The 22,447-nt window shown below is 52.1% G+C and overlaps 2 protein-coding genes across 9 annotated transcripts in view; one reads left to right on the top strand and one right to left on the bottom strand.

The window, feature by feature from the left end:
- Positions 1 to 13,118, bottom strand: part of DRC3 (dynein regulatory complex subunit 3) — a 46,980-nt gene extending 33,862 nt beyond the window's left edge. The window contains exons 1-4 of one of the 5 annotated variants that reach the window (XM_070394774.1): positions 13,051 to 13,118; positions 8,743 to 8,907; positions 5,345 to 5,503; positions 1,210 to 1,376 (exon numbers count right to left, since the gene is read on the bottom strand). In XM_070394774.1, coding sequence (XP_070250875.1) covers positions 1,210 to 1,376; positions 5,345 to 5,503; positions 8,743 to 8,902 — 486 coding nt within the window. In that variant the 5' untranslated portion in view covers positions 8,903 to 8,907; positions 13,051 to 13,118. Of the gene's footprint in view, positions 1 to 1,209; positions 1,377 to 5,344; positions 5,504 to 8,742; positions 8,908 to 12,099; positions 12,219 to 12,720; positions 13,009 to 13,050 lie in introns of those variants that run through there. The other 4 variants (XM_070394777.1, XM_070394776.1, XM_070394775.1 and 1 more) reach the window with 4 other exon arrangements.
- Positions 13,119 to 13,579: 461 nt separating this feature from the next.
- The window catches only part of TOM1L2 (target of myb1 like 2 membrane trafficking protein), a 139,832-nt gene continuing 130,964 nt past the window's right edge, over positions 13,580 to 22,447 (top strand). For all 4 annotated transcript variants that reach the window (XM_070395061.1, XM_070395060.1, XM_070395059.1 and 1 more), the window contains exon 1: positions 13,580 to 13,723. In XM_070395061.1, the coding sequence (XP_070251162.1) occupies positions 13,672 to 13,723 (52 nt within the window). In that variant the 5' untranslated portion in view covers positions 13,580 to 13,671. The remainder of the gene's footprint in view (positions 13,724 to 22,447) is intronic.

The raw sequence follows: 22,447 nt of genomic DNA, 5'->3' as shown, positions 1-22,447 counted from the left end.
GGCCAGCCAACTGCCTGTGGCCCCTCTCCCCAGCCGGCCACGCCCTGGCTGGCAGTAGTGGCAGGTGGCCAGGGGAAGGGACACCCTGGCTGGCAGCTGGGGGAAGGGAGGCCCTGGCTGGCAGCCACTAGGAACCCTACCCATGCACGAATTTCATGCACTGGGTCTCTAGTTTATATATAAAAAGGAACAGTCCTAGCCAGTTCGGCTCAGTGGATAGAGCATCGACTTGTAGACCGAAGGGTCCCAGGTACAATTCTGGTCAAGGGCGTGTACCTTGGTTGCAGGCTCCTCCCTGGTCAGGGCTCGTGCAGGAGGCAACCAGTCGATGTGTTTCTTTCACATCTATGTTTCTCTCTGTCTTATCCTCTTTTCCACTCTCTCTCTCTCTAAATCAATAGAAAAATATCCTTGGGTGATGGTTAAGAAAAAAAAGAAAGAATGCACTCCAGCCTGACACTGAATGAGGTGACTCATGTCCATCACCTCACTCAATTCCTGGCAGGTGGCTTATGGCCATTATCTCCATTTTACAGATGAGGAAACTGAGGCATAGAAGGCTCGAGCCTTAGGGCATGCAGCTGGGGTTTGGACTCAGGCCATCTAACTGACGGAAGCAGAAGAGGAATCTTGCAAGGGTATTGGACAGCTCCCAGGATTGACTGGCCGGCTGGAGAAGCAGTTCCCAGCTGTGGGCCTGTCCCTGCCCCATCCCCAGCCGCTGGGATCTTGGGAATAGACAGGGGGGCAGCCAACCTTCCCCCAAATGACCAATGACCTCTGCCCCCTCACACGTACACACCCCTGGCCCCCCGGGGTGGACACCAGCTTCTTGTCATGTTGTGTGTCTGATTATGTAGATGTGTGCTGGGCATCCCTGAGGGACTGTGCCTTGTGGGTCTCTGTATCCACTGAGCACAGGCCAGATGTCCCCCCCGAGCAGGTCCTTGCCTCAGCAACGGCTTTTTAAGTGAGCCTGGGGCTCAGGGAAAGAAAGAGGCCCCACCAAGGCAGGGCACAAACTGGCACCCACAGATGGCCTTTCACGGTGAAGCGTGTTGTTTAAACATTACCGCATCTCTTGTGAAATAAGCTCCGTTTCTGGCTTCTCTAGGAAAAGGGGAAGATCTAAAAGACTGACCCTGCGTTTCCCTTTGGCACAGACCCCAGCCCCAGCCCCAGCCCTGCCCTGGGCCTGAGCTCACTCACGTTCATCATGTTGCCGATTTGGTTGTTGCCCAGGGACAGCACCTGCAGCTTGACCAGGGCGTCCAGAGAGTCGATCTTGGAGATGCGGTTGTTGAACAAGCTCAGGTCCTCCAGGTTGACCAGTGTGTCCAGCCCCTCGATGGCCTCGATGTTGTTGAAGGACAGGTCTGGAAGGAAGAGGGCCAGAGGGCTGAGTGATGAGTTAGGGGTGGACCGTCCTGAACCAAACCCGTCTGGGCTACCTACGCGCTCTGAGCCAGCATCACGCTGTCTGACAGAGCTGTGCATGGAGTCGAACTGTCCTCGCCCTCTCCAGTTCTGCCCTCACCTTCCTGGGTTGGGACACGTGGGCAAACGCTCATGTCCGTGCTCTGTTGCTGTTCTGAGCTGGACATGCTGACTGGCAGGTCTGGGGTGGGGAGCCAGGTGCCGTGTCCCCTTTGCCCACCTACAGGCATTTGGTAGTGATGCCCGGCATCTGCTCAGCACTCACCAATTTACCAGCTGCTGGTGTGTACACCCCAGACAGCAGCTCTGAGTGGCAGTCTGGAACTTCTCTCCCTGTGGGGCGCGGCTACAGTGTTTGGACAGGTTCAAGCCTTGGACTGAGGAGAGGGCACAGACCTCTCATTGCCACGTGCAAGTCCCAGCTGGAGGGCAGAGCCCTCCCAGCACAATTATAGCCAACGGCTATAGCTGTAAGCTTAACCTATGGTCCGAACACATGGCCCCACGTGCCTGAGTGATAGAGTTCAGGTGCATGTAGTTGAGTGAGGTTGAAACCCACGAGAATGCTGTAAACATCTTGATCACGCCCTTACTTTGCCTTGTGGCACCTGCTATAAAATAAAGACACGGCTTGTGGGCGCTGGCACTGTCTCCTCATCAGGGAGCAGCGTCCCACCGAGACCCAGCTGTCATTCTCTTGTCTGTCTTTTCTAAGCCTTTCATCACCCCCACTCAGGGTCACTGAACCAGGCTGAGCTGGCATGAATATGCCATGGCCGTGCCGGCTCCCCACATCTCCTCATTTGCTCAATTGGGAAGCTAAGTTCAGAAAGGCTTAGTGATTTGCCCAAAGCCACACAGCTAACTACTGGTGCCAGAGGGCAGCGAGGGCTCCCCCCAGACAGGCTGCAGGTCAGGCCTTCTAGGTACAACACGACCAACTCAAGCTTCCCCCCAAGCCCACACACCCCAGCTGAGGTGTCCTGGTCCTCTCTAGCCCAAACTTCACATCTTTGGAACTAAAATGGACAGGTTTTAGTTGGGGCTGGGCTGCAACTCTGTCCTAGAATAGCAATGGCCCAGAGGCCCAACCTGGGAATTTAAAAAAATATATATATTTTATTGATTTTTTACAGAGAGGAAGGGAGAGGGATAGAGAGTTAGAAACATTGATCAGCTGCCTCCTGCACACCCCCTACTGGGGATGTGCCCGCAACCAAGGTACATGCCCTTGACTGGAATCAAACCTGGGGCCCTTCAGTCCAAAGGCCGATGCTCTATCCACTGAGCCAAACCAGTTAGGGCCCAACCTGGGAATTTTTCATGAGCTTGGGAATACAGTCATGGTAGCTGCAAGCTGGCACACTAAAAAGGTGCTGTGGAAAGTAAGTGTATCCACATCTTCATTTAGCCTTGTTGGTATGTCGGGGATGCTGACCTGCTGACGGCTGGGATCAAGGATACCTGAGTGTCCCTTTAGCTACACTAGGCCCTTGAGTGCATTACCTCATTGAATCCTCATAGCAGAGGTATCACCACCTAATTTTTTGGACAAGGAAACCCAGACTCAAAGGGCCTGGTGGTGATATGCCTGAGGGCACAGAGCACACAGAGAAGCTGAGGGTCAGAGGGCTGGAACAGCTGGTGCAAAATTGGTTAGCACTTGGCTGAGCTGGGATACAAACTGGGGCCTGCTAAATGCCACGCCTGCCCACTTCCCTTCCCAGCGGGCAGCCAGGTCTGCTCTCCAGAGGCCTGGCCACCCCTCTAGAACCAGTGCTGCAGGTAGATGTTCCATATGGGGCCAGCGAGGGGCGCTCTGACCTGTTATGCTGCCGGTAGCTGTGGAATAGCACTGCCACCACGGCCAATGTCAGGCCCCAACAAGACATCCTGAATGCAAACGCGGTGAGATGTGCAAATCAGCTCTCCAGAGCCTGCTCCGGCCGCTCGGCACCCGCTGACCCGGAGCTGACTGCGGGGGCCAGCAGTGGGTACACGTAGCTAGGGGCTTGCTGAACCAGCCCAGGGACCAGCTCTTCCTGCCTGCGGTTGGGTCCCTGGACTACTAGTGCCCTGGCTGGGCAAAGGCTGGTTTCTGACTCTCTGAGGGGTGCAGGCTGACCTTTTGCCAGAAATCTCCCCTTCTGCTTTCTCACCCTGTGCCATGGAGTCCTGGGCATCACAGGAGCGCCTCCCAGGAACCTGTGGCACTTGTTTTATATCTGAGGGACGGCTGGGCTGGTAGCTCTGCCTAAAAGCCCAGCATTCAGACAGCTGGTGCCTGGCAGGCCTTCCAGAGGGGGCATGGCTCAGGGCCTGGTTGACCCAGCGCCCTCTCCTCCTCCTTCATTTCCTAGGGCAGCCGTGGGGGACCTTTCTTCCACCCGGGGCCCTTTGGCTATCTATGACATCATTCGCGGGCCAGATATAATTAGCAACTTAAAAAAGTAGCCTGCTGTATTTGGTCAAACATTTAATTAATTCACCCCTAATGCCTTGGCAGGGCCAGCCCAAATGATCTCTCAGGCCTTTCATGGCCTGCGGGCCGGACGTTCCCCACCCCTGTAGAGAGGCAGATGACTTGTGGAGAGGCAGCTGGGCCACTCAGCAGGCATGAGTGCCAGAGTGCCGGAGGCGGGGCCTGGGGCGGAGGGGCCCAGCAGACAGGAGCCCTGGCTGGGGTCGCCTCAGCTGCCTGCCGCCTCAGCCGCTGGTCTGCGAACGGGCAGCTGGCAGCACACTCAGCCCAGCTGCTGGGCACACCTGGAGGCTCCCCGCTGTGCCGGGCTCCTGCTACGGGGACACAGCCTGACTGGGACACAGCCTGACGGGGTGAAGGAACCCGACTTCGGGTCAGACAGGCCTGGGTTTGCACCCCAGCACTCTGGTCGTGGAGCTTTGGGCAAGTGCCTGGGCCTCTCGGAGCCCCTCCTCATCTATGGATTGGGATTGTAACGGGTCTTTTGCTGTAAGAGTGAAACAAAGCAGGTATACAGGGCTCCCCAGCCAGCTCCTCTCCCTCCAGGCGCCCACCTGCCCCTCAGCAGCGGGGAGACTGCCTCCTAGCTCAGCAGATGGACACGGGTCATCAGGACCCTGCGGTCTTAGCAGTGAGGGCCAGAGCTCTAGAGTCAGAGCTGGGCTGGGAGCCAGAAGCCCCTACCACTCGCGGTGGCCTCAGTTTGCTCATCTCTACAATGGGCTGCTGTGTGCATTAAAATAGCTCACATGGAGGCCCATGCTTAGCAGGTAGTAAGTGCTCAGTGCAACTAGCAACTGTGATGATTCTTTTGGGTCTGATCGGAGCCCCCATGAGTGGTGGGACCCACAGTTAGCTGTCAGCCGGCGCGCAGAGCGACCACAAGGAACCCAGGGCTGCTCCTTCGACCACCCACTCCCAAACCGGAGGCTGGCATCTGGGGACGGAATACTCTGTCCTGGCGCATCCAAGCACTGTGTTTACCCAACACAGGGCCCGGGCTTTTAAAAAGAACAGCTTCACCCCTGTACAGTGTGGCTTGATGGTTAGATCACTGGCCCATGCTGGGAAGGGCTGTGGGTTCGCTTCCGGATTCCCAGTCAAGGGCACGTACCTGGGCTGCAGGTTTGGGCAACCAATCGATGTGTCTCTCTCACATGGATGTTTCCATGTTTCTCTCTCTCTCTCCCCCACCCGCCCTCCTTTATACGCTCTCTGAAAATCAAATGGAAAAATATCCTTCGGTGAAGATTAACAAAAAAGGGAGCATAACAATAAAAGGAACAGCGTTCTTGCTCCCGGCGGACAGAGCTTCTGCTGTCCGTGGGCTCGCAGGGTACAGCCAGGGAGACAAACACCGTGGCGAGGGTGATCTTGGCGGGGTCGCCTTGAACTCGGGCGGTCACACACATGAAGGGGCCTTACCGAGCCAGACCAGCTGTGTGAGGTTCTCCAGGCCCTCGATCCTCTCGATGATGTTATTGTCCAGCTGCAGCTTTCTCAAGTTCTCAAACTGCCAGAGGTTGTCAATGCGGAGGATGTCTGAAACAGGCCGCAGAGACCGCCGCTGGCTCCAGCCTCGGCCTAAGGTTAGAGTCTAGAGCAGTGTCCTGGGGGACTGAGCTGATGCTACGCACACGCAGGCCCCAGCCCCGCTCTTGCCTGCAGTCTGTGGGCGCCCTGATGGGCTGAGCACCAGGAGCTCAGGACACAGGACTCGTGCGGCCTCCGGGGCCAGGCTGAGGGCTGCCCAGGACGCCAGACAACTTGGGGCACAAGGCACAGGCCGGGGGCCGCCTGCCTTCCCTCTGCCGCGTGACAAACGGAATCCAGGCTGCAGGGTGAATGCCTCCTTGTGCACTGGGGGTGGGTCAGTCGACTAGTTCGGACGTTTTGGAGGGCGATTTGGCCACATTTACGGAAATATTTAATGTCTGTGCCCTTTGTGCAGTTTCTCTACTTGGAATCTGTCTGCAAAGACACACTTGTGTATATGCCCAAAGAAATACCTCTAGGAACATGATGGGCAGAAAGATAGGGGGACCCCAAATGCCAAATATGGGGGTGTGTCATACAGTGACAGGCAGGCTCCATGAGTCACAGAAGCGCCCACTCTGTGGTCCCCGAAGGCCCCCTTCACGGTCACAGGCCAACTCGCTGTCTCGCGGACACACACAAGGCACTGTGGCCTCTGTGGCTGCAGCCAGTGGGTCCTGAAAACCCTGAAGTCTGAATAAGTGTATTCTGTGTATGTAAAACTCTGGAGGGCTGACCGTGTCCCCAGTTCATTCTAGAAGCTACAAATAACTACTGCTTACATGCCCCTTTGCTCTATATTTGCTTTTGTAATAACTGCTGAAACTTAGAATATGCTCATTGTAAGACGAAGCGGGAGAAGGTGCCCTTAATAAGCACACATTTGGGGCAGCAGTTTCAGTTTTCACTCAGGGAGACGATATTCACTGAGGTCCTGGGAGAGACACAGCACCCTCCCCACTGCCCTCTTCCAGCCATGTCTCCCCGGGGGCGTGTGATGTGGAGGGAGGGGCCAGCGTCCCTCTGACCCAGAGTCCTGCCTGTCCTGGGCCCCAGGGCCAGGTAGCACCGGGATCTGTTCTTTAGCTCTCTGACCAGATTCCCCAGGGTGGCTCGCACACTCCTGGGTGCTGGCCGGGCATCCCTGCGCGCTGGCTTTCCCCACACATCAGCAGTTCGTGTGGAAAAGCCAAACAACACAACAAAATCAGGATCTACTTGGCAGTTAGCTCTGAATGAGCCGCCAGCAGGACAGGACTGCCTCAAACGCCCATTATCTTCAACGTGGACACAGAGCCCTCCTCACTGCACGGCCTTGGTCTCGGCCCATCAGCAGTGCCCCCTAGACTCCCTGCTCCCCAGGCCCCACCGTCTATCCTCCTGCAGCCGTGGGACCCTGTGAAAATCTAAATCCCTCCGAGGCTCCCGGCTTGCTCACTGTACAAACCACACTCCCTCTCCAGCCCCCAGGCCGGTGCTAGCTGACCCGCCACTCTCTGCCTGTCTCCACCCAGGTCTGGCTGGCGGGGCTTCTGTGCCGTCTGCTTCCTCTGCAGTCAGCACCTTCCTGCATCTCCGAGTGGCCCCTTCCCTTCCCGCCTTCTAGTCTTTGCTCAACTGTCACCTTCTGGGTGAGGCCTCTCACCAACCGATAAAACACTGCGTCCCACCCAGGTCCCCTTCCTCCTCTCCTGAGTGATTTCTCTCCACAGCACAAGCTACCTTCAGCGGACACTGCTCTTTCCCTCCGTTTTATTGTGTGTGTCCCTCACTTGGATGTCAAGCTCCATGAGGACAGGCTTCTTCTTCTTCTTCTTTTTTTTTTTTTTTTACTTTTTTGTTCACAGTTGAATGCCTAGTACCTAGACAAGCACCTGGCACATAACAGGCACTGGATAAATTCTGGCGGAAGGAACCCAGGCTGGGAGGGGAAGCATCAGGAAGGGGGCAGTGCAAAAGCTCCTTCTGGTGACAGCCATTCTGCAACCCCTTAGCCTTTCACCACCGAGGCCAGGGCCCTCACTGCTCTGGGTGGCCAGCCCCTGCAGAGCTGGGGTCACCCTGGAGGCCTGTGCGCTCTGTGGGCTGGGGTCAGGGCCTTGCCCACTGCTGGGCCCCCAGGGTCTGGCCCAGACCAGCTGAGGCAGGGCCTCAGGGAAGACAAAGAGGGTAAAAGAAATGAAATGTATGGTGACAGAAGGAGCGGAGACTGCGGGCGTGTGCACATGCTGGAGTGTACAAATGCTGATAAAGTTGTACACTTGAAATTTATAGTGTTATTAACCAATGCTACGTCAGTCAATTTCATTTTTTAAAAAATAGAAGAAACCCCCCACCAAAACCAGTCAAAAGAAAGAAAAGAAAAAAAAAAGAATTCCTTCTTGTTGAGCAGATGGCTCAGCAGGTCGGCTGGGAACCCAGGACAGAGCAGGACTATAAATCTGACCAAGTCCCTTCACTGTGGCCCGCCTGCATGTGAGAATTGTGAGAATAAACAAGTATGTAATCTTTTCTGTCAAAGAAGGGAGTTTAGGCAACTGCCATTTTGAAACCGCAAAGGTCAACCCCTCCCCTTTTCCTTTAAATTAGCACAAGAATGTGAGCCTAAACTCTGACCAATCAAGAGTGAGGGACAGATGGTGTGTGTCAGGGATAAAACCCTGTGTTGGCCGCACGCCCTCCTGCAGGAGTGAAGATACTGCCTTGCTGTTGGCTCCCAAGTATCATTTGTGTTCTACCAAGACCCTTGGTTTGGGGGCTCGCCTTCTTTCTAACACGCACAATGCCCGGCTGCAGGCTCTCTGCCCATCTCTCCTGCTTCCTCTCACAGCTCTCACGAGCCTTTTTTAATGAACTCAAACTGTGCACGTTGTCTTACCTTGTCCTCCCAACCAGCCCTTGGCCAGAGACTACAATGATCCCATTTCACAGATGGGGACACTGAGGCACCGAGGTTCTACTTGGTCCCCAGCCACATCTTCCCAGTAGGCTACCCGGCCACTCTTGCCCAGCTCCCTGCCCATGGTCCTGTGCCACTCCTGTCTTCTGCTCCTCCTCCAAAGCTGTACATCCTCCTCCCCCCGCTCCCCACAGCCGTGCTGACTGCTTGGGACCACCCTCCTAGGTTCCTCCACCCGAGGACACTAAGGCCTCTGTGGTTCACTTAGATTTGGAATGGGAGAATTTTATCTTTTTATACGGACTTTGCATGGAATTCTGGGGCTGGGATGTGGATTGGAGAAAGTCAGGGGGCCCTGCCTGGCGCCCTGCCCGCCCAGGGTACGCACTCTGGAAGTCCAGCTGTAGGGAGACGACGTCCTTAAAGAGGATGCCCTCCTGTTTGGCCAGCTGCCCAGCCTCCTCCTGTGGGCCCTGCTCCCCGACAGCCAGCTTAAGCATGTCGTCGTTCATCACTCTTGGCTCCAGTGAGTTGCACAGCCGGTTCATCTTCCCTAAAAAACATTACGTTTGTGTTCCACAATCTGCTTCTCCCTTTGTCTGAGGACAGGGGCTGGTGGGCATCCTTTTAAAGTGCTGGGGAGCACTGTGGCAGGTAAGGACACACAAACGCTGCCCTCCTCCCACTGCTTGGCCCCCTACACCGGGGGGTTAGGACATTTGCACTAAGGCTGCTCCAGGGCTTCCCCGGGCAACCACGTATGCCCATCCTGCCTGGTGTCCTTCCTTGGCCCCACAACCACAGCTGTGACCCTACCCCAGACAAGTGGATGGTGCCACACTGGTCTCTTATCCTCTGGAGCTCAGCTTCCCTATGGCCGTGGTCACCTTGGGCCTTGGGCTTCTGTGCCCACCCTTGTTCAGGTTTCTTGGTGCCAACCACTGAACATTATCCTCAGCAGCCCCAGCCAGGCACACTAGCCCGCAGCGGCCTTCTCTGAGAGCCTCAGCCAGCCAGACAGCCATGTCTATATCGCCTCCCCACAGCGTCCCCCCTCATGTTGCCCAGTGTGTAGAAGGACACCCACCCAAGCTGGTCATTCATGTTTCCCCCTGAGAAACGTGAGCGTGGGCTTCAGGATAAGAGTGCCCACCAGAGCTGGTTGCTTGAGCTGGGGAGAAAGTGGGGCAGATGAACAGAGAAAAGCAGAGTTGGGAATCTGGGGGATCCAGGGGAAAATAGACAGAAGGACAGACAGACTGGCACAGACAGGCTGCCTTCTTCTTGCTGGCTTTCCAGCCCCTAATGTCCCTGATTTCAGGCCCTGTGAGAGTTTCCTACTTCTGGCATCAAATCCTCCTTCACTTAAACTAACCCAGGAGGTTCTGTTGTTAATAGTCCAAAGGAATTGGGTTGAGATACCGCAGGCAAAGTGGGGAGCTGGGGACTCGGTTAGTCACACTGTGAGGATGACCGAGCTGCCATTCCTGGCTGGGCAGAGCCACAGCCCCGGGAAGCCAGCGCATCCGACCTCCTCTCATCACCAGCCCTCTGAGTGAGAACATCCCGAAGACTGGGCTGCAGGAAGACACACTCCCCAGATCCCACCTCCTGAACCTCTGCAAACTCAGTTCTCCCTCCTACTTTCCACCCTGCTTCTCACCTCACTGCTGACTTCACCTGCTATCTTTGTCTGCATGTGTCCCCAACACCAGGGCCTCCCTGAACCTCCTGTCCTTCCTGCTCTGCTAGCCCTTGACACCGGACAGCCCTTGTCCTCTGCCCTGTATCCACTGGGTTCTGTTTGGAGAGAGTGCTGGTGGCGATGGTGTGCACCACAAACCCGATGGGCCTGGCAATCCTGCCACTTGGCCTTAGACTGCCACTGCCCAGCTGCCCTCCCCGCTCCTGCCCCACCATCCATTGAAGGCAGCTTATGTAAATATGCGTCTTCCATTTCTGGATTTTGCATGATCAGATGTCCCATGCTTTTAGCTCTCATGCGGCCTTTCCTTCTCCCCCCAGAGGAGGCACAGCCTCACCTAACCCCAACCCCATCCCTCCGACCCTCCCCCATGCCTAGTCTCTACCTGCACCTCCCATCTTCCCGCTCCTCCCATTTGTCAACACTGGCTACATCTCCTGCCCACAAAAGATGTTTCCAGTCCTCTGCCTTTCTCTATATCCCTACTCTTCTGAAACAAATTTTTCTAAAATTTCCCATAACTTGACACCAAGTTGCCTTTGGGGACATTTTAATGTGCTGTATTTGGCAGATATTACCTGCAAGGTGTTTGTGCTTTTTCAAAAAAAGGTGCTGTACTTGGGAAAATTATTCTTAATTCTGATTTCAAAACTTCAACTCACTTATCATCCCTCCCACATCAAGGCCTGGCACCTATGTCAGATCAAGCTGCTTTCGGTCCAGCCCAACAATCGCCATGTGGGGCAGCTGCCTAGCCCACGAGGACAGGATTTAGACCTCGACTTTGCATCCTTTGGCAACTCACCTCACCTGGCTAAGCCTTGAATTTCCCATCTATACTAGATGAATAATTCCTCCCGCCTACATTTAAGATCATTTATTTAGTCTACACACATGTAATGAATATCTACATGTTATGATTACAACAGACAGATCTCCTTATCTCTGTTTCAGAATAAATCATATAGTCATACAAATGTTTAATTAGAAACTATGACAAATTTGTAGGTGTCGGGAACTATGAGAGCATGCATTAGGGCGCCTGGCCTGGCCAGGGAGGTGGGGCTGAGCTCTGAAGGAGGAGTAGAAAGAAGGAGAGGGAACTGCACAGTGAGGGCCCTGATGTGGGAGGAGAACATGTTCCACTTTGGCTGAAGTGATACAAGCTTGGAGAGGCCTACGGGAGCTCTGGGAAGCTCCTGGGGCTTAGCAGGGGCAGTGACATGATACGATTTTAATTTTAAGAAGCTCACTCTGGGGCAGAAGAATCTCTCTCATACATATTGGTCAAAAATATCTGACAAAAGACAACCTCAGCCTGCTGAGACAGGAGTCCCCCTTCTCTTGCAAAGGTACTTCATACTTGGTAGTGTACCAAATCTGCGTTGAATTGAACTGAGAAGTCATATAGAAAAGATTCTGCCTGGCCAGTGTGCTCAGTGGTTGAGTGTTGACCTATGAACCAGGAGGTCATGGTTTGATTCCCGATCAGGGCACATGCCTGGGTTGCGGGCTCAATCCCCAGTGTGGGGCGTGCAGGAAGCAGCTGGTCAACGTTTCTCTCATCATTGATGTTTCTATCTCTCTCTCCCTCCCCCTTCCTCTCTGAAATAAAAATATATTAAAAAAAAAAGAAGCTCACTCTGGTTGTACTACTGAGAATGACAAGAGTCATGAAGTGAGAGATGACCAAGGAGGTGGTGAGATGTGGATGTGAAAGATCTCTAGGAATTTATTTTATATGTAGGACTAGTCATTTGCAGTTTTCAGATAAGAAAATGGAAGCTAGTTAGGTTAAGTCACATGCCCAAGTTTATACATCTAGTATATAGCAGACCTGGAGAAGAGACTCCAGAGGCATTGCTTAATCATGACTCAGCTGTTCCCAGGGCACTGTAGACCATCATTGTCACTGCCCATAATGTTTTCCACAGCTGTTCTGCGTCAGGGTCAAGGCCCAAGCAGTCCTCCCTAGACTCCCTAGAGTCTAGAGGGTTTTATTCATAATTTACCACCCAACCGGGGTTCCTGTTGTCTTGCCTGTTGATAGTTTTGTTGGTGAAGACCACAGGTAAGAGGTAGAGAATGTGCCTCAATGGAGTAGCCTCCTCAGTAAGAAACAGATCCAGAATTGTCCTAGGAAACAACAATCTGGGATCAACTGGATCTGAAAAATAAACAGTTTACTTTGCTGAGTGCTTACTCTGTACCAAGTGCACAAGTGCTATTTAATTACGTCAGCTCTGGAGGCCATTACAGAAGATTCCTAGTGCCCTAATTTCCCAGATAGGAAAACTAAGACTCATCAGGGAAAGGAAATTGTCTAGTCATACAAGTAGCTACTGACAAGGAACAGACGTGGAACTTGGGTATCCATATGCCCAGCCAAAGTTCTTTAAATAGCACCAAGATGAAGAATAAAAATAAGAGAAATAATTTAATGACAGTTATGAAGTGGGATATAAGAGTTGAATTCTTGAAGAAGTTATCAGTGGATTTTTCTTTCAGGTCCCTTTCTCTCTAAGAAAGGGATCAGGCCAGAAGCCTAGGGGATCAAACCCCTTAAAAATCTCTTCGGGACGGCCGGCCGGGGTCGCTCAATGGTTGAGCATCAAACCAATGCCCAGAAGGTCACAGTTGGATTCCCGTCAGGGCACATACCTGGGTTGCAGGCTTCATCCCCAGGAGGGGGTGTGCGGGAGGCAACCGATCAATGATTCTCTCTCATCAATGATGTTTCTCTCACCCTCTCTCTTCCTCTCTGAAATCAATAAAAAATATTTTTAAAAAAATCTCTTCGGGCCCTGCCCCCTGAGGAAATGCTTCCTTAATATTTCTTTCTAATCCAGAGGCTTGAAAGCCCAGGGCTAGCGTTTTTACAGATGAGAAGGGCTGGGCCAGGTACCTCGGAGAAAAACGTCAGAGAAAAGAGTTAAGTCGGGCGCTGTTGGCTCTGCCAGTCCTCCCAGAGATTCAGCTCCCGGGTCTTACCTTCTCAAGCGCAGGCTACCCAGAAGTCGCTCCGCTCAGTTGCTAGGAGAGCCAGAAGACGCCACTCCGTTGCTAAGGGGAAGTTAAGAAGTAAACATCCTGGGTGAAAGTTGATAAGTCGCGTAAAAACATTTCTGGGTGGGGAAATACTCCTGTCACCAACCAGCTTTAGAGAAAACAAATGTTCCTCCAATCAGCACTTCTCATGGGCGGGGATCTTTTTGGCCTCGTCTCTTTCCTGCGCCTACTTGAGTGATTGACTTTCCTGTTCTCCAATAATAGTAGGGATTCTAGATTGACCAATATATAGATGAATCAAAACACACAGACTCGTTCGGAGGCGGGCCAGGGGAGGTGCCGCTACGCTAGACGGCGATCCCGGCGACTTCGCTTGCTCCTTCGCCCAATCGGGCGCCGGGGGTAGGTGGGTCTTCGTGTGGGGACCAATCGGAGAAATGCCGGGCAGGCGTTGCCCAATAGGAGTGCGGCAGGAGGCGGAGGGAGCCGAGCGTTCCGAGGGTGGGGCGGGGGCAGGTGTCAGTCAGGTCGGGAGCGCAAGGGGGACTGCAGAGACCCCGGCGGCTGACAGGGCGCCGGCCGCTGCCGTGCTGTCCGCCCAAGATGGAGTTCCTGCTGGGGAACCCGTTCAGCACCCCGGTGGGGCAGTGCCTCGGTAAGGCCGCGCGGAGGACGGGCGTCCGGGTGGGCGGCGGCGGCGGGGACCGCGGCCTCTGCGGGTCACTGGTGCCACCCCGCGGGCGGGCCGGGCATCCCTGTCATCGGGCCTCTGAGGACCCGCTGGCTGGGCCTGCTCACCAAGCCAGCGCCATTCTGCCAGGCGGCGCCCGGAGGCCCCCCTTGGACGTGGAGGTCCTCTGCGCGTCCCTGCCCGTCGGGGCCCAGCCCTTCCTGGTACCTTAGAGGTGGTGCCGGTGGCTGGGTGGCTCCGGGGAGAGGCCACCGCGTGCGCCCCCCGCTTCCCCACACCCTCTCCCTTCGCCCCTGTCCCTCCTCTCCAGCCCCAGCAGCCCTCCCCCGGGCACCCTCCTGAGACTGTGGCCTGCTCCAGGCTTGCTAATGAGACTGCCACTCAGCCAGCTGGCCGAAGGCCGGGGGGTGGGGTTGGGGGAGGGGGGACGGGGTTCCCGGAGGGTGGTTCCCCGGGCAGGGGGGCGGCGGCGGGCCCGCTGCCTCGGGAAAGGAGGGAGGCCGTGCTGTTTCATGGTTAGAGCCCTGGACGCTCCCTGTGACCTTGTGCAAGTCACTGCCCTTTCTGCTTTGACGTTTGCCCTGTCTGTCAGGTGAGGTGCGTGGAGGGGAGATGGAGGTGCTTTCAAATCCTAACGCTTTGATCCCCCGTGGTCGTCTCTGCGCGTTGACTGCTGCTCCCAGCAATGGGACACTTGCCGGAGCTGCGATCTTCGGGTGCGGTGTGCAGAGGGGTGCTCGGCCGGCCTGCTCGGCCTGGAGAGGCCGCCGGCGCCACGGGGGAGGGGCGCCCGAGGGCCCGCCGTCCTGGTAAGGAGGGCCCAGGGCTGACGAAGGAAAACCGGCGTGGCCACCGGCCGGGGTTCCTCACGACAAAGCAAGTTGGCCTTTTCCCGAGGCAGGAGCGATGCCAGGTGCCCGGTCAGGAGTGTGGATGAGCTGCCTTTAAAGCTGGGCTCCGCCTGTTGGTGGAAGGTGGTCAAGGGTCTTTCCCTTGGGAATCCCTAGGCCTGGCTGGCTCAGGCCGCCGTGCTCACTCATTTCTCGCCCTAATGGAGAACGTCCAGCGTACTTTTCAGCCTTTAGGGAGGCCTCTCCCGTTGGCTGACTGGTATTTGGGAACCTTTCTTGTCTTTGTGTTGTAACATCTTGGATAAGGGCTGAGGGTCCCTGGGTGTTGGAAAGTCTTTTCTCACCTTTACACGCTACGTGTCCCTAGAGTCTCACCCTCGCCTGTCGCCCCTTCCCTTCCGCGGGTGCGCTGTCACTGCAGCCATGTTCCAGACACGTTTTCTCCGTTGGGTGTTGAACTCCAGCCAGTTACTGGAGGGAGCCAGTAAGCTTGGGGGAGGGCATGTCTTTTCTTTTCTATTTCCTTTACAATAGGAAGCTGTACACCTGTGAAATGCCAAGGCAGCTGAGAGGTAGAAATTAAAGGGGATTTAAAATATGCAAATATCAGGGACGTAGGGATACAGATCCGATGGAAAGGACATGGTGCTGTGTCAGGAGGACAGGGCTTTTGAATTTTGCCTTGTCCATTTGTTGGCTGTGGGGCCCCAGAAAATTGTGTAACCCTTCTGAGCCTTAGTGTGCTGAGAGAGAGAGGGAGAGAAGGAGGGGGAGAGAGAGGGAGGGAGAGAGAGAGATTTGTACTCACAGAGCCCTGAGGTTTAAGTGAACTGATGGCTGTAAAACAGTTTAGTGCCTGGAACATAGTAGAGGTTCAATAAATTGTAGCAGTCACTGTTAATAACAGAATGATACAGTTAGGTTGAGAGGCTGTGTGGGACAGCTGCCCATCTGTGACCTGTGAGGAAGTACCCTTGCAGGCCCCATCACTTAAAAAACCATACCTGCCGGCAGAGTGAAGCCTCCTGCTTGCTAGTCAGTCACCTGGCAATACCTATGGAATCTCACAGTTCAGTTCAGTGCTAATGTATATTCTGTGCTGTGGTGACAGAGTGTAGAAGTGGTTTTCAGGACATTTAGTATTGTTAGTATTCTTTTAAAAGTATGCCCCAGGGCGTTGGGAGGGAGGGGCATGTGGAAATAAAACAACAAAGCTAATGATTAAAGCAGCAGCTATGGGGCACACAAAGCAGCTCTCCAGCCATTATGTGCTCCTCACAGCTGCTTTGTGAAGATGCTGTTGTCTTTCCACATCAGAGAGAGGACACTGAGGCTCAGAGGAGTGAAGGGACTGACTGGCTGGCAAGAGGGGGAGCTGGGGTTTCGCAGCTGCCTGGTCCTCAGGGGTTATGGTATCGGGAGGGAGGACAGAGGTGCATGGAACAGTGACGACTGAGAGAAGGCCACTCCATGGCTAAGCGCTCAGTCGTGTAGTGAGCTTGTCGGTGCTGTTAGGAGTCCAAAAGAATTCAGAAGAGCCAGGGTGATAGGGCTGGTTTCCTTGGGTCTGAGGGCTGTTCATGAGAATGGGTGAGGATTCCAGAGGCAAAGAAGAGGATACCCTGTGCCTGGAGACAGGTAAATTGGGGGTGGGGGGGTGAGGTGGGAGTGGGGGTGTGGAAGGTGTGGGCACATCTGTGAGCACCAGTCTGAGTGGAACAGAGGTGGCTGTGGGGAGTAGAGGCAAGTAGGGTTTGGGCCAGTATGAAGCCCCGTTCCGGGTGGGTGACACCAAAGACTACATTCTTTAGCTAACTTCCACTTTTAGTCTCTCTGCACTCATTTTCCTCACTCATAAAAGACTACCCCTCAACCGCTCCATGGGGCTCACACCTAAGTTCATCAGTCCAGTTCAGTAGGCTTCTTGAGTGCCTGTTGGGTGCCAGGCTCTGGGACAGAAATATTAAAAAGCTGCTCTTAGGGACCCTTCAGTAGCAGTAATATGCCGCCAAAGGTGTTCTGGAGCTGCAAAGCATTGGGCTCATAGTAGCAGAGTCAGCAGAGTAACTATTACTCTGTCTCATGCCTGGCCTCATGCGGACATTCTAACCTGGTGCTGTTTGGTTGAGCACATAGTCTGCCCATCTCGAGCAGCAGCTAAGCCCACAGTCTGACATGCACAGCCTGCATTTCTTGCATCCAACCTGCTCTTCATTCTGGAAGGTGGTTCTCGAGTAGGATGTGCGCTTCAGAGAGAGAGCCAGCAGTGGTGTAAGGGACTAAGTATGGAGAAGGAAAGATTACTTACTTTGATTTCCACCTTTTCTCTTCTGAAACAAGCTTCAAAGTGTGACTGTCTTAATCCCAACCCTCCAAGACCAACCACTGGGAGTTGGATGTGATAGGTCGGGAGTTCCCTAAGCCAGGTCCACGTGCTCTGAAAGTGTTGGCGGTTTTTCTTGTGGCTGGAAAACGTTTTTAGATAATCCTTTCCCAAGACTTGGATTCATTTGCATGAAAAGAACAGTGATTCTGACCAGAATATTGGGGGCGGGAGAAGGACCATCTGTTGTCCCCATAGTTCTGCTTTGATGAGCCTGTAAGGAGATTCTCTGCTGCAGGGTTATGTTTGTAAATTGGGTGGGGTGGACAGAACCCGCTTCCTAGTGCCCCATGAACGCTAGGCGTTTGATGCTAGCGTGGCTGTTTGTACCAAGAATGACTAGTCCTTGCTCAGGTTGCTATGACCGTTGGCAGTGCGCAGAACTCTTTTACTGCAGTAATTTTGTTTTAGTCTTTACAACCCTGTGAGAGACACAGGAAGAAAACTGAAAGGAACTTATAATTATTAAGCACCTACTATATGCAAACTCTGCTCATGGGATCTCATTTAATCTTCACAACATTTAATTGTTTGAGTGCTATTGTCCCTGTATTGCTTATAAGGAAGTTGTGAGGTTAATGACTTGTGCAAGGTCAATGACAGGTAAACCCAGAATCCTCTCCTGATCTAGTGCTCATCCTGTGATTCCATGTTGCTTTCGGCTCTACAGATCCCGGATTCAGGCTCATCAGAATCACCTGGAAGGCTTGTTCAAACAGTTGCTGGACTCCACTCTCAGAGTTTCTGATTCATTAGCTGGGGTCTAGCATTCTAAGAAGTTCCCAGGTGCTGCTGCTGCTGCTGGTCCAGGCAGCACACTTTGAGAATATTGCTCTACGTGAAAAGTTCTACTTCTTTAATATCTTTTTTTAATCTTTCCTTAAACATTAAATGTGGATCTTATGGAAGACTAGAGGCTCAGTGCACAAAATTCATGCACGGGTAGGGTCCTTAGCACTGCCGGCTGCCAGCCAGAGCGCCTCCCTTCCCCTGGCTGCCTGCCAACCCTGCTGGCTGGGGGGGCCTCCTTTCCCCAGGCCTCTTGCCACCGCCGTCCCCTGTTCAAACTCCCGGTCCTGGGGACAATTTGCATATTAGGTTTTTATTATATAGGAGGGTAAGTATGACCATTTAGAATTCATTCATTCATTCATTCAGTGGCCTAATAGTGGCTGTCTGTAGGTAGCAAATTAAGCATTTGCCAGGATGTTCAGAGTAGTAAGGGAGCTAATATAGGTACCTAAGTCAGATAAGATAGAAAATAGTGGCACAAGATTGGACAGATAAATGAAGTAAGTAGTGATAATAATAAAGGCTTTTGCTTTTTTAAAAAGTTCAGTATTGCATTAATATGTGCCAGAGACTGAGGTAGGCACTTTATATATCTGCAGTCCTTTAAACTTCACAATAAAACTATGAGTAAGGCACTGTTACTATTTCCATTTGCAGATGGGGACACTGCAGCAACGAGGTCACACAGCTTGCAGTGAGGGAGCTGGAGTGGAACCCAGCATTCTGCTCCAGAGCTGGTGTTCTGTTACCCATGGGAGGGGGAGGGAGCGCTCAGGAAGGGGGAAGGAGGAACTCTGAAGGAATCAGAGGTGGTGGTGCTGCACAGGGCTTTGACAGATGGGTAGGATTTGAGTCCGCGACAGCAGCTTGATTGAAGGCTGGGTATTAGGGGTAGGTGGGGGTTGGAATTGGTTCTATTTGCCTAGCAAGGGGAGTGCTGTGGAAGATGAGACTGGAAAGGTAGGATAAAACCTGATTGTGGAGGGCTTCAAATGGTGGGCAAGTACAAATAGTTTGGACTCTTACATTGGTGGTACTGGGGAGCCATGAGACATTTCTAGGGAGGGGAGTGGTACGAATGTCATTACAGAGGCAGGGAGGTTTCTCCTTGACAGTCACCAAAAGGTCATTCTTTCTTACTATCAGAGCCCTCATCTGCACAGAACGGGGCCTGCAAGGAAGTCAGTATGGGCAGTGCCAGTCCCTCTGAGGCCTGGAGCCTTCCTGTGAGCCCCCTCAGAGATGAGGAGGTACAGCAGCGATGCATCAGAGATGACAGGTTGATGGAGCTCGGGGCGAGGTTTGGCATTCTGAGAGCTGGACAGCTTATGAAGCACCAGACACCAAAAGCCATGTGCTGAGGTACCTGCTCCTCGCTTGCCCTGCTTTCCATGTGCAAGAGCAGGAGCTGAGACACCAGGCTTCACTGAAGGGCGCCACTGCGGAGAGCGGGCACTTGGGGATATTAACAGTCTCATAGAATTGTGCTTTTTAAAAAACAATGTGTACCCAGGTAGCAAACTGGAAAAACGAACAAATATGCAATGGAGAAAAAAAATCATGATGTGCTTTTTTAATACACTCACTGAGATTCTTCTCATTGCGTATAATAAGCAGAATACTTATGTATTTCATTTTTCATTTTCTCATACTTTGGAGATACAGCATTGTACAAGCATTTTTAGCACATTTCTACAGGGTCCCCCCAAAAGTATACACACTTTAACAGCTGATAGCTCAATTTTGAAAATGAAATGTATTTTAATAAACATTGACTTTATCATTATTCAAAGTGTGTATACATTTTTTTGGACACCCTATATATATTCTACCTGTGTTTTTTTTTTTTTGAGGGGGGTGGGGGGACGAGAAGGGGAGATATAAGGTGAAGAATGGGGTATAAATACATCAATTAAGGAATGTTGCTCTTGACTTAGATTTTTTAGGCTAACCCAAAGGTCTGGCTGTTTTGCTGGCTGTTTTGCTGGTGCAGCTTGTTGTGTTAGAAGAGAGGCCTTTTGAGAACCAGACTGAGAGTTAGAGCCTGTTTTGTGTTGCCTGCAGCCCTCCTGCCCTGGAGGGAGTCTTCGCTCCTCCCGGCAGCCTGGTGTCTGCCTCCTCGAGTCCGCGTTCTTAGACCCCCCGGTTATGGTGCTGAATTTCTTCTTTGAACTCACAGTGTTCCATGTCATTCATTTGGCTTCCCTCTCACTTATAAAATAGAATATTATAACAACAAAGAAAAAAATAAAATGGAATATTTCTTACCCTCCAGGTTTTTGTACAAATCAAATGAGAGAATGTGTGTAAAGTCCCTAACACAGTGTCCTGCCCGGAACTAACGTGCTCAGACTTGCGGATTCCTTTTCTCCTGCCTGTGCCGTTTCCTGGTGACATTTATCTGGTGTCTTCAGGTTAAGGCTGGAGGCTCCGCAGTGCAGGATTGGTGCTTTCTATTTCCTTGTGACCCTCCCGGGGGTAGAGTGCACTCTGCACAGTTCATTCTGAAGGCTCCTTTCTATCACTCTTTCTTTAGCATCTTCCAAAGCTAAAAATATTAGCCATTATTTACTGATCCTTCACCATGTGCCACACAACCTGTAAGTGCTTTATACACATTATTTTATTAAAGTTTTTTTCTCTGAAAACTCCATTAAGTCAGTGGTATTATCTCCATTTTACAGACGAGGGAATGGAGGCTTGGAGGAGTAGAGGACTTGCCCAAGGTGACTCAGGTGGGCTGAGCCATGTTCCACACCGAGGGAGTCTCGTTCCAGAACTTCTCTTCATATTGCCTTTTAGATGGCAACCATTTAGACAAGAAGGGACCTTACCTGACTCCACCTGGGAATTCCCTGAAGATAGCATAGTTCCATCAATGGAGTCTAGAGCAGTGTAGACGCCCACTGCTCTCCCTTTGTTCTCTTCCAATTTGGCACTTTTTATTTTGGATTTGAGTCAGTTCTGCCTCTGTATGTGACTGCCTTTTGTGAGCCCATAACTGTTCTAATGCTCAGTTTCCTGATCTGTAAACAGGGACGAGGTGTGTGTGTGTGCAAGAATGCTTGTTTTGTCACATCTTATAGGGTCCTGAAGATGATCAGTGATCTCACTGATGTAAAAGCAAAATATGTTACTATGTTAGTCTTCCCACCACATCATTTAGACTAAATGTTTCGTGAGGGCATCTGGTTTTTAAAAAAATATATTTTTATTGATTTCAGAGAGGAAGGGAGAGGGAGAGAGAGATAGAAACATCAATGATGAGAGAGAATCATTGATTGGCTGCTTCCTGCATGCCCACTATTGGGGATCGAGCCTGCAACCCAGGTATGTGCCCTTGACCAGAATCGAATCCGGGACCTTTCAGTCTGCAGGCCTAGCCACTGAGCCAAACCGGCTTGGGCACACCTGTTTGTATTTATATATTTATTTTTAAATAATTGTGGTAAAATATACATAACACAAAATTTTCCATTCTGATCATTTTTAAGTTCCATGACATTGACTACATTCACATTATTATGTGACCATTACCAGAACTTTTCTCATCTTGCAAAACTGAAACTCTGTACCCATTAAACAACAGCTCCTTTTTCCCCAACCCCAGCTCCTGACAACCACCATTCTATTTTCTGTCTATGAATTTACTACTCTAAGTGCCTCATATAGTATTTGCCCTTTTGTCGCTGGCTTATTTTACTTGGCATAATGTCTACAAGATTCACCCATGTTGGAGTTTGTGTCAGAATTTCCTGTTTAAGCCTGAATAATATTCCATTGTATGGATATACCACATTTTGTTTATTCATTCATTCATCTTTGGACACTTGCGTTGCTTCTGCCTTTTGGCTAGTGTGAATATTGCTGCTATGAACATGGTGTACAAATATCTGTTTGTGACCCAGAAGTGGAATTACTGGATCATATGGTAATTCTATTAATAATTTTTGAGGAAGAACTGCCATACTATTTTCCACAGTCACTGTACTATTCTACCTTCCCACCAGCAGTGAGTGCATAGGGTCCCACTTTCTCCACATCCTCTCCATTTCCCTAATCATTAGTGATATTGAATATCTTTTCAAGTGCTTATTGGCCATTTGTACTTCTTTGGAGAAATGTCTGTTCAAGTCCTTTGTACATTTTTTTTCTTTTTGCTTTTTTGTTTTGTTTTGTTGCTTTCTTGCCCATTTTTAAATCAGGCTGTTTTTATTGTTGTTGAGTTTTAGGAGTTCTCTCTATATTTTGGATATTAATCCCTTATTGGATACTACAGGCCCAGTGCACAGGGACGAGGTGTGTGTGTGCAAGAATGGGGTGCACGAATTCGTGCATGGGTGGCGTCCCTCTGGGTGGCCTGCGGGGATCGGGCTGAAACCCACAGTCCAATGCTGCCTGCAGCTCCTGCCTGCCGCTCCCGCTCATCCTGACCCCACTGTGCCTGCTGCGGGCTCGCGCCCAATTAGTCCCGATCGGGAGAGGTTCGCACTGCACAGCAGTGCTCACCAGCCATGAGTCCTGCGTCTGGCACCCTCCCAAGGGGAGTGGTCTGCGGGATCGGGCTGAAATCGGCAAGGGGTCCCGGTTGGCCAGAGGGTGCAGGCCAGGCTGAGGGACCCCACCGATGCATGATTGGGGAAGAACCACGGGAGGGCTCCA

The sequence above is a fragment of the Myotis yumanensis genome, unplaced genomic scaffold (assembly GCF_028538775.1).
Source record: "Myotis yumanensis isolate MYYU_CA2020_CCGP unplaced genomic scaffold, mMyoYum1.0.hap1 SCAF_16, whole genome shotgun sequence".
In the NCBI taxonomy this organism is placed as follows: Eukaryota; Metazoa; Chordata; class Mammalia; order Chiroptera; family Vespertilionidae; genus Myotis; species Myotis yumanensis.
The sequence above is the reverse complement of the archived record's forward strand: the minus strand, read 5'-3'. Positions and strand labels throughout refer to the sequence as shown.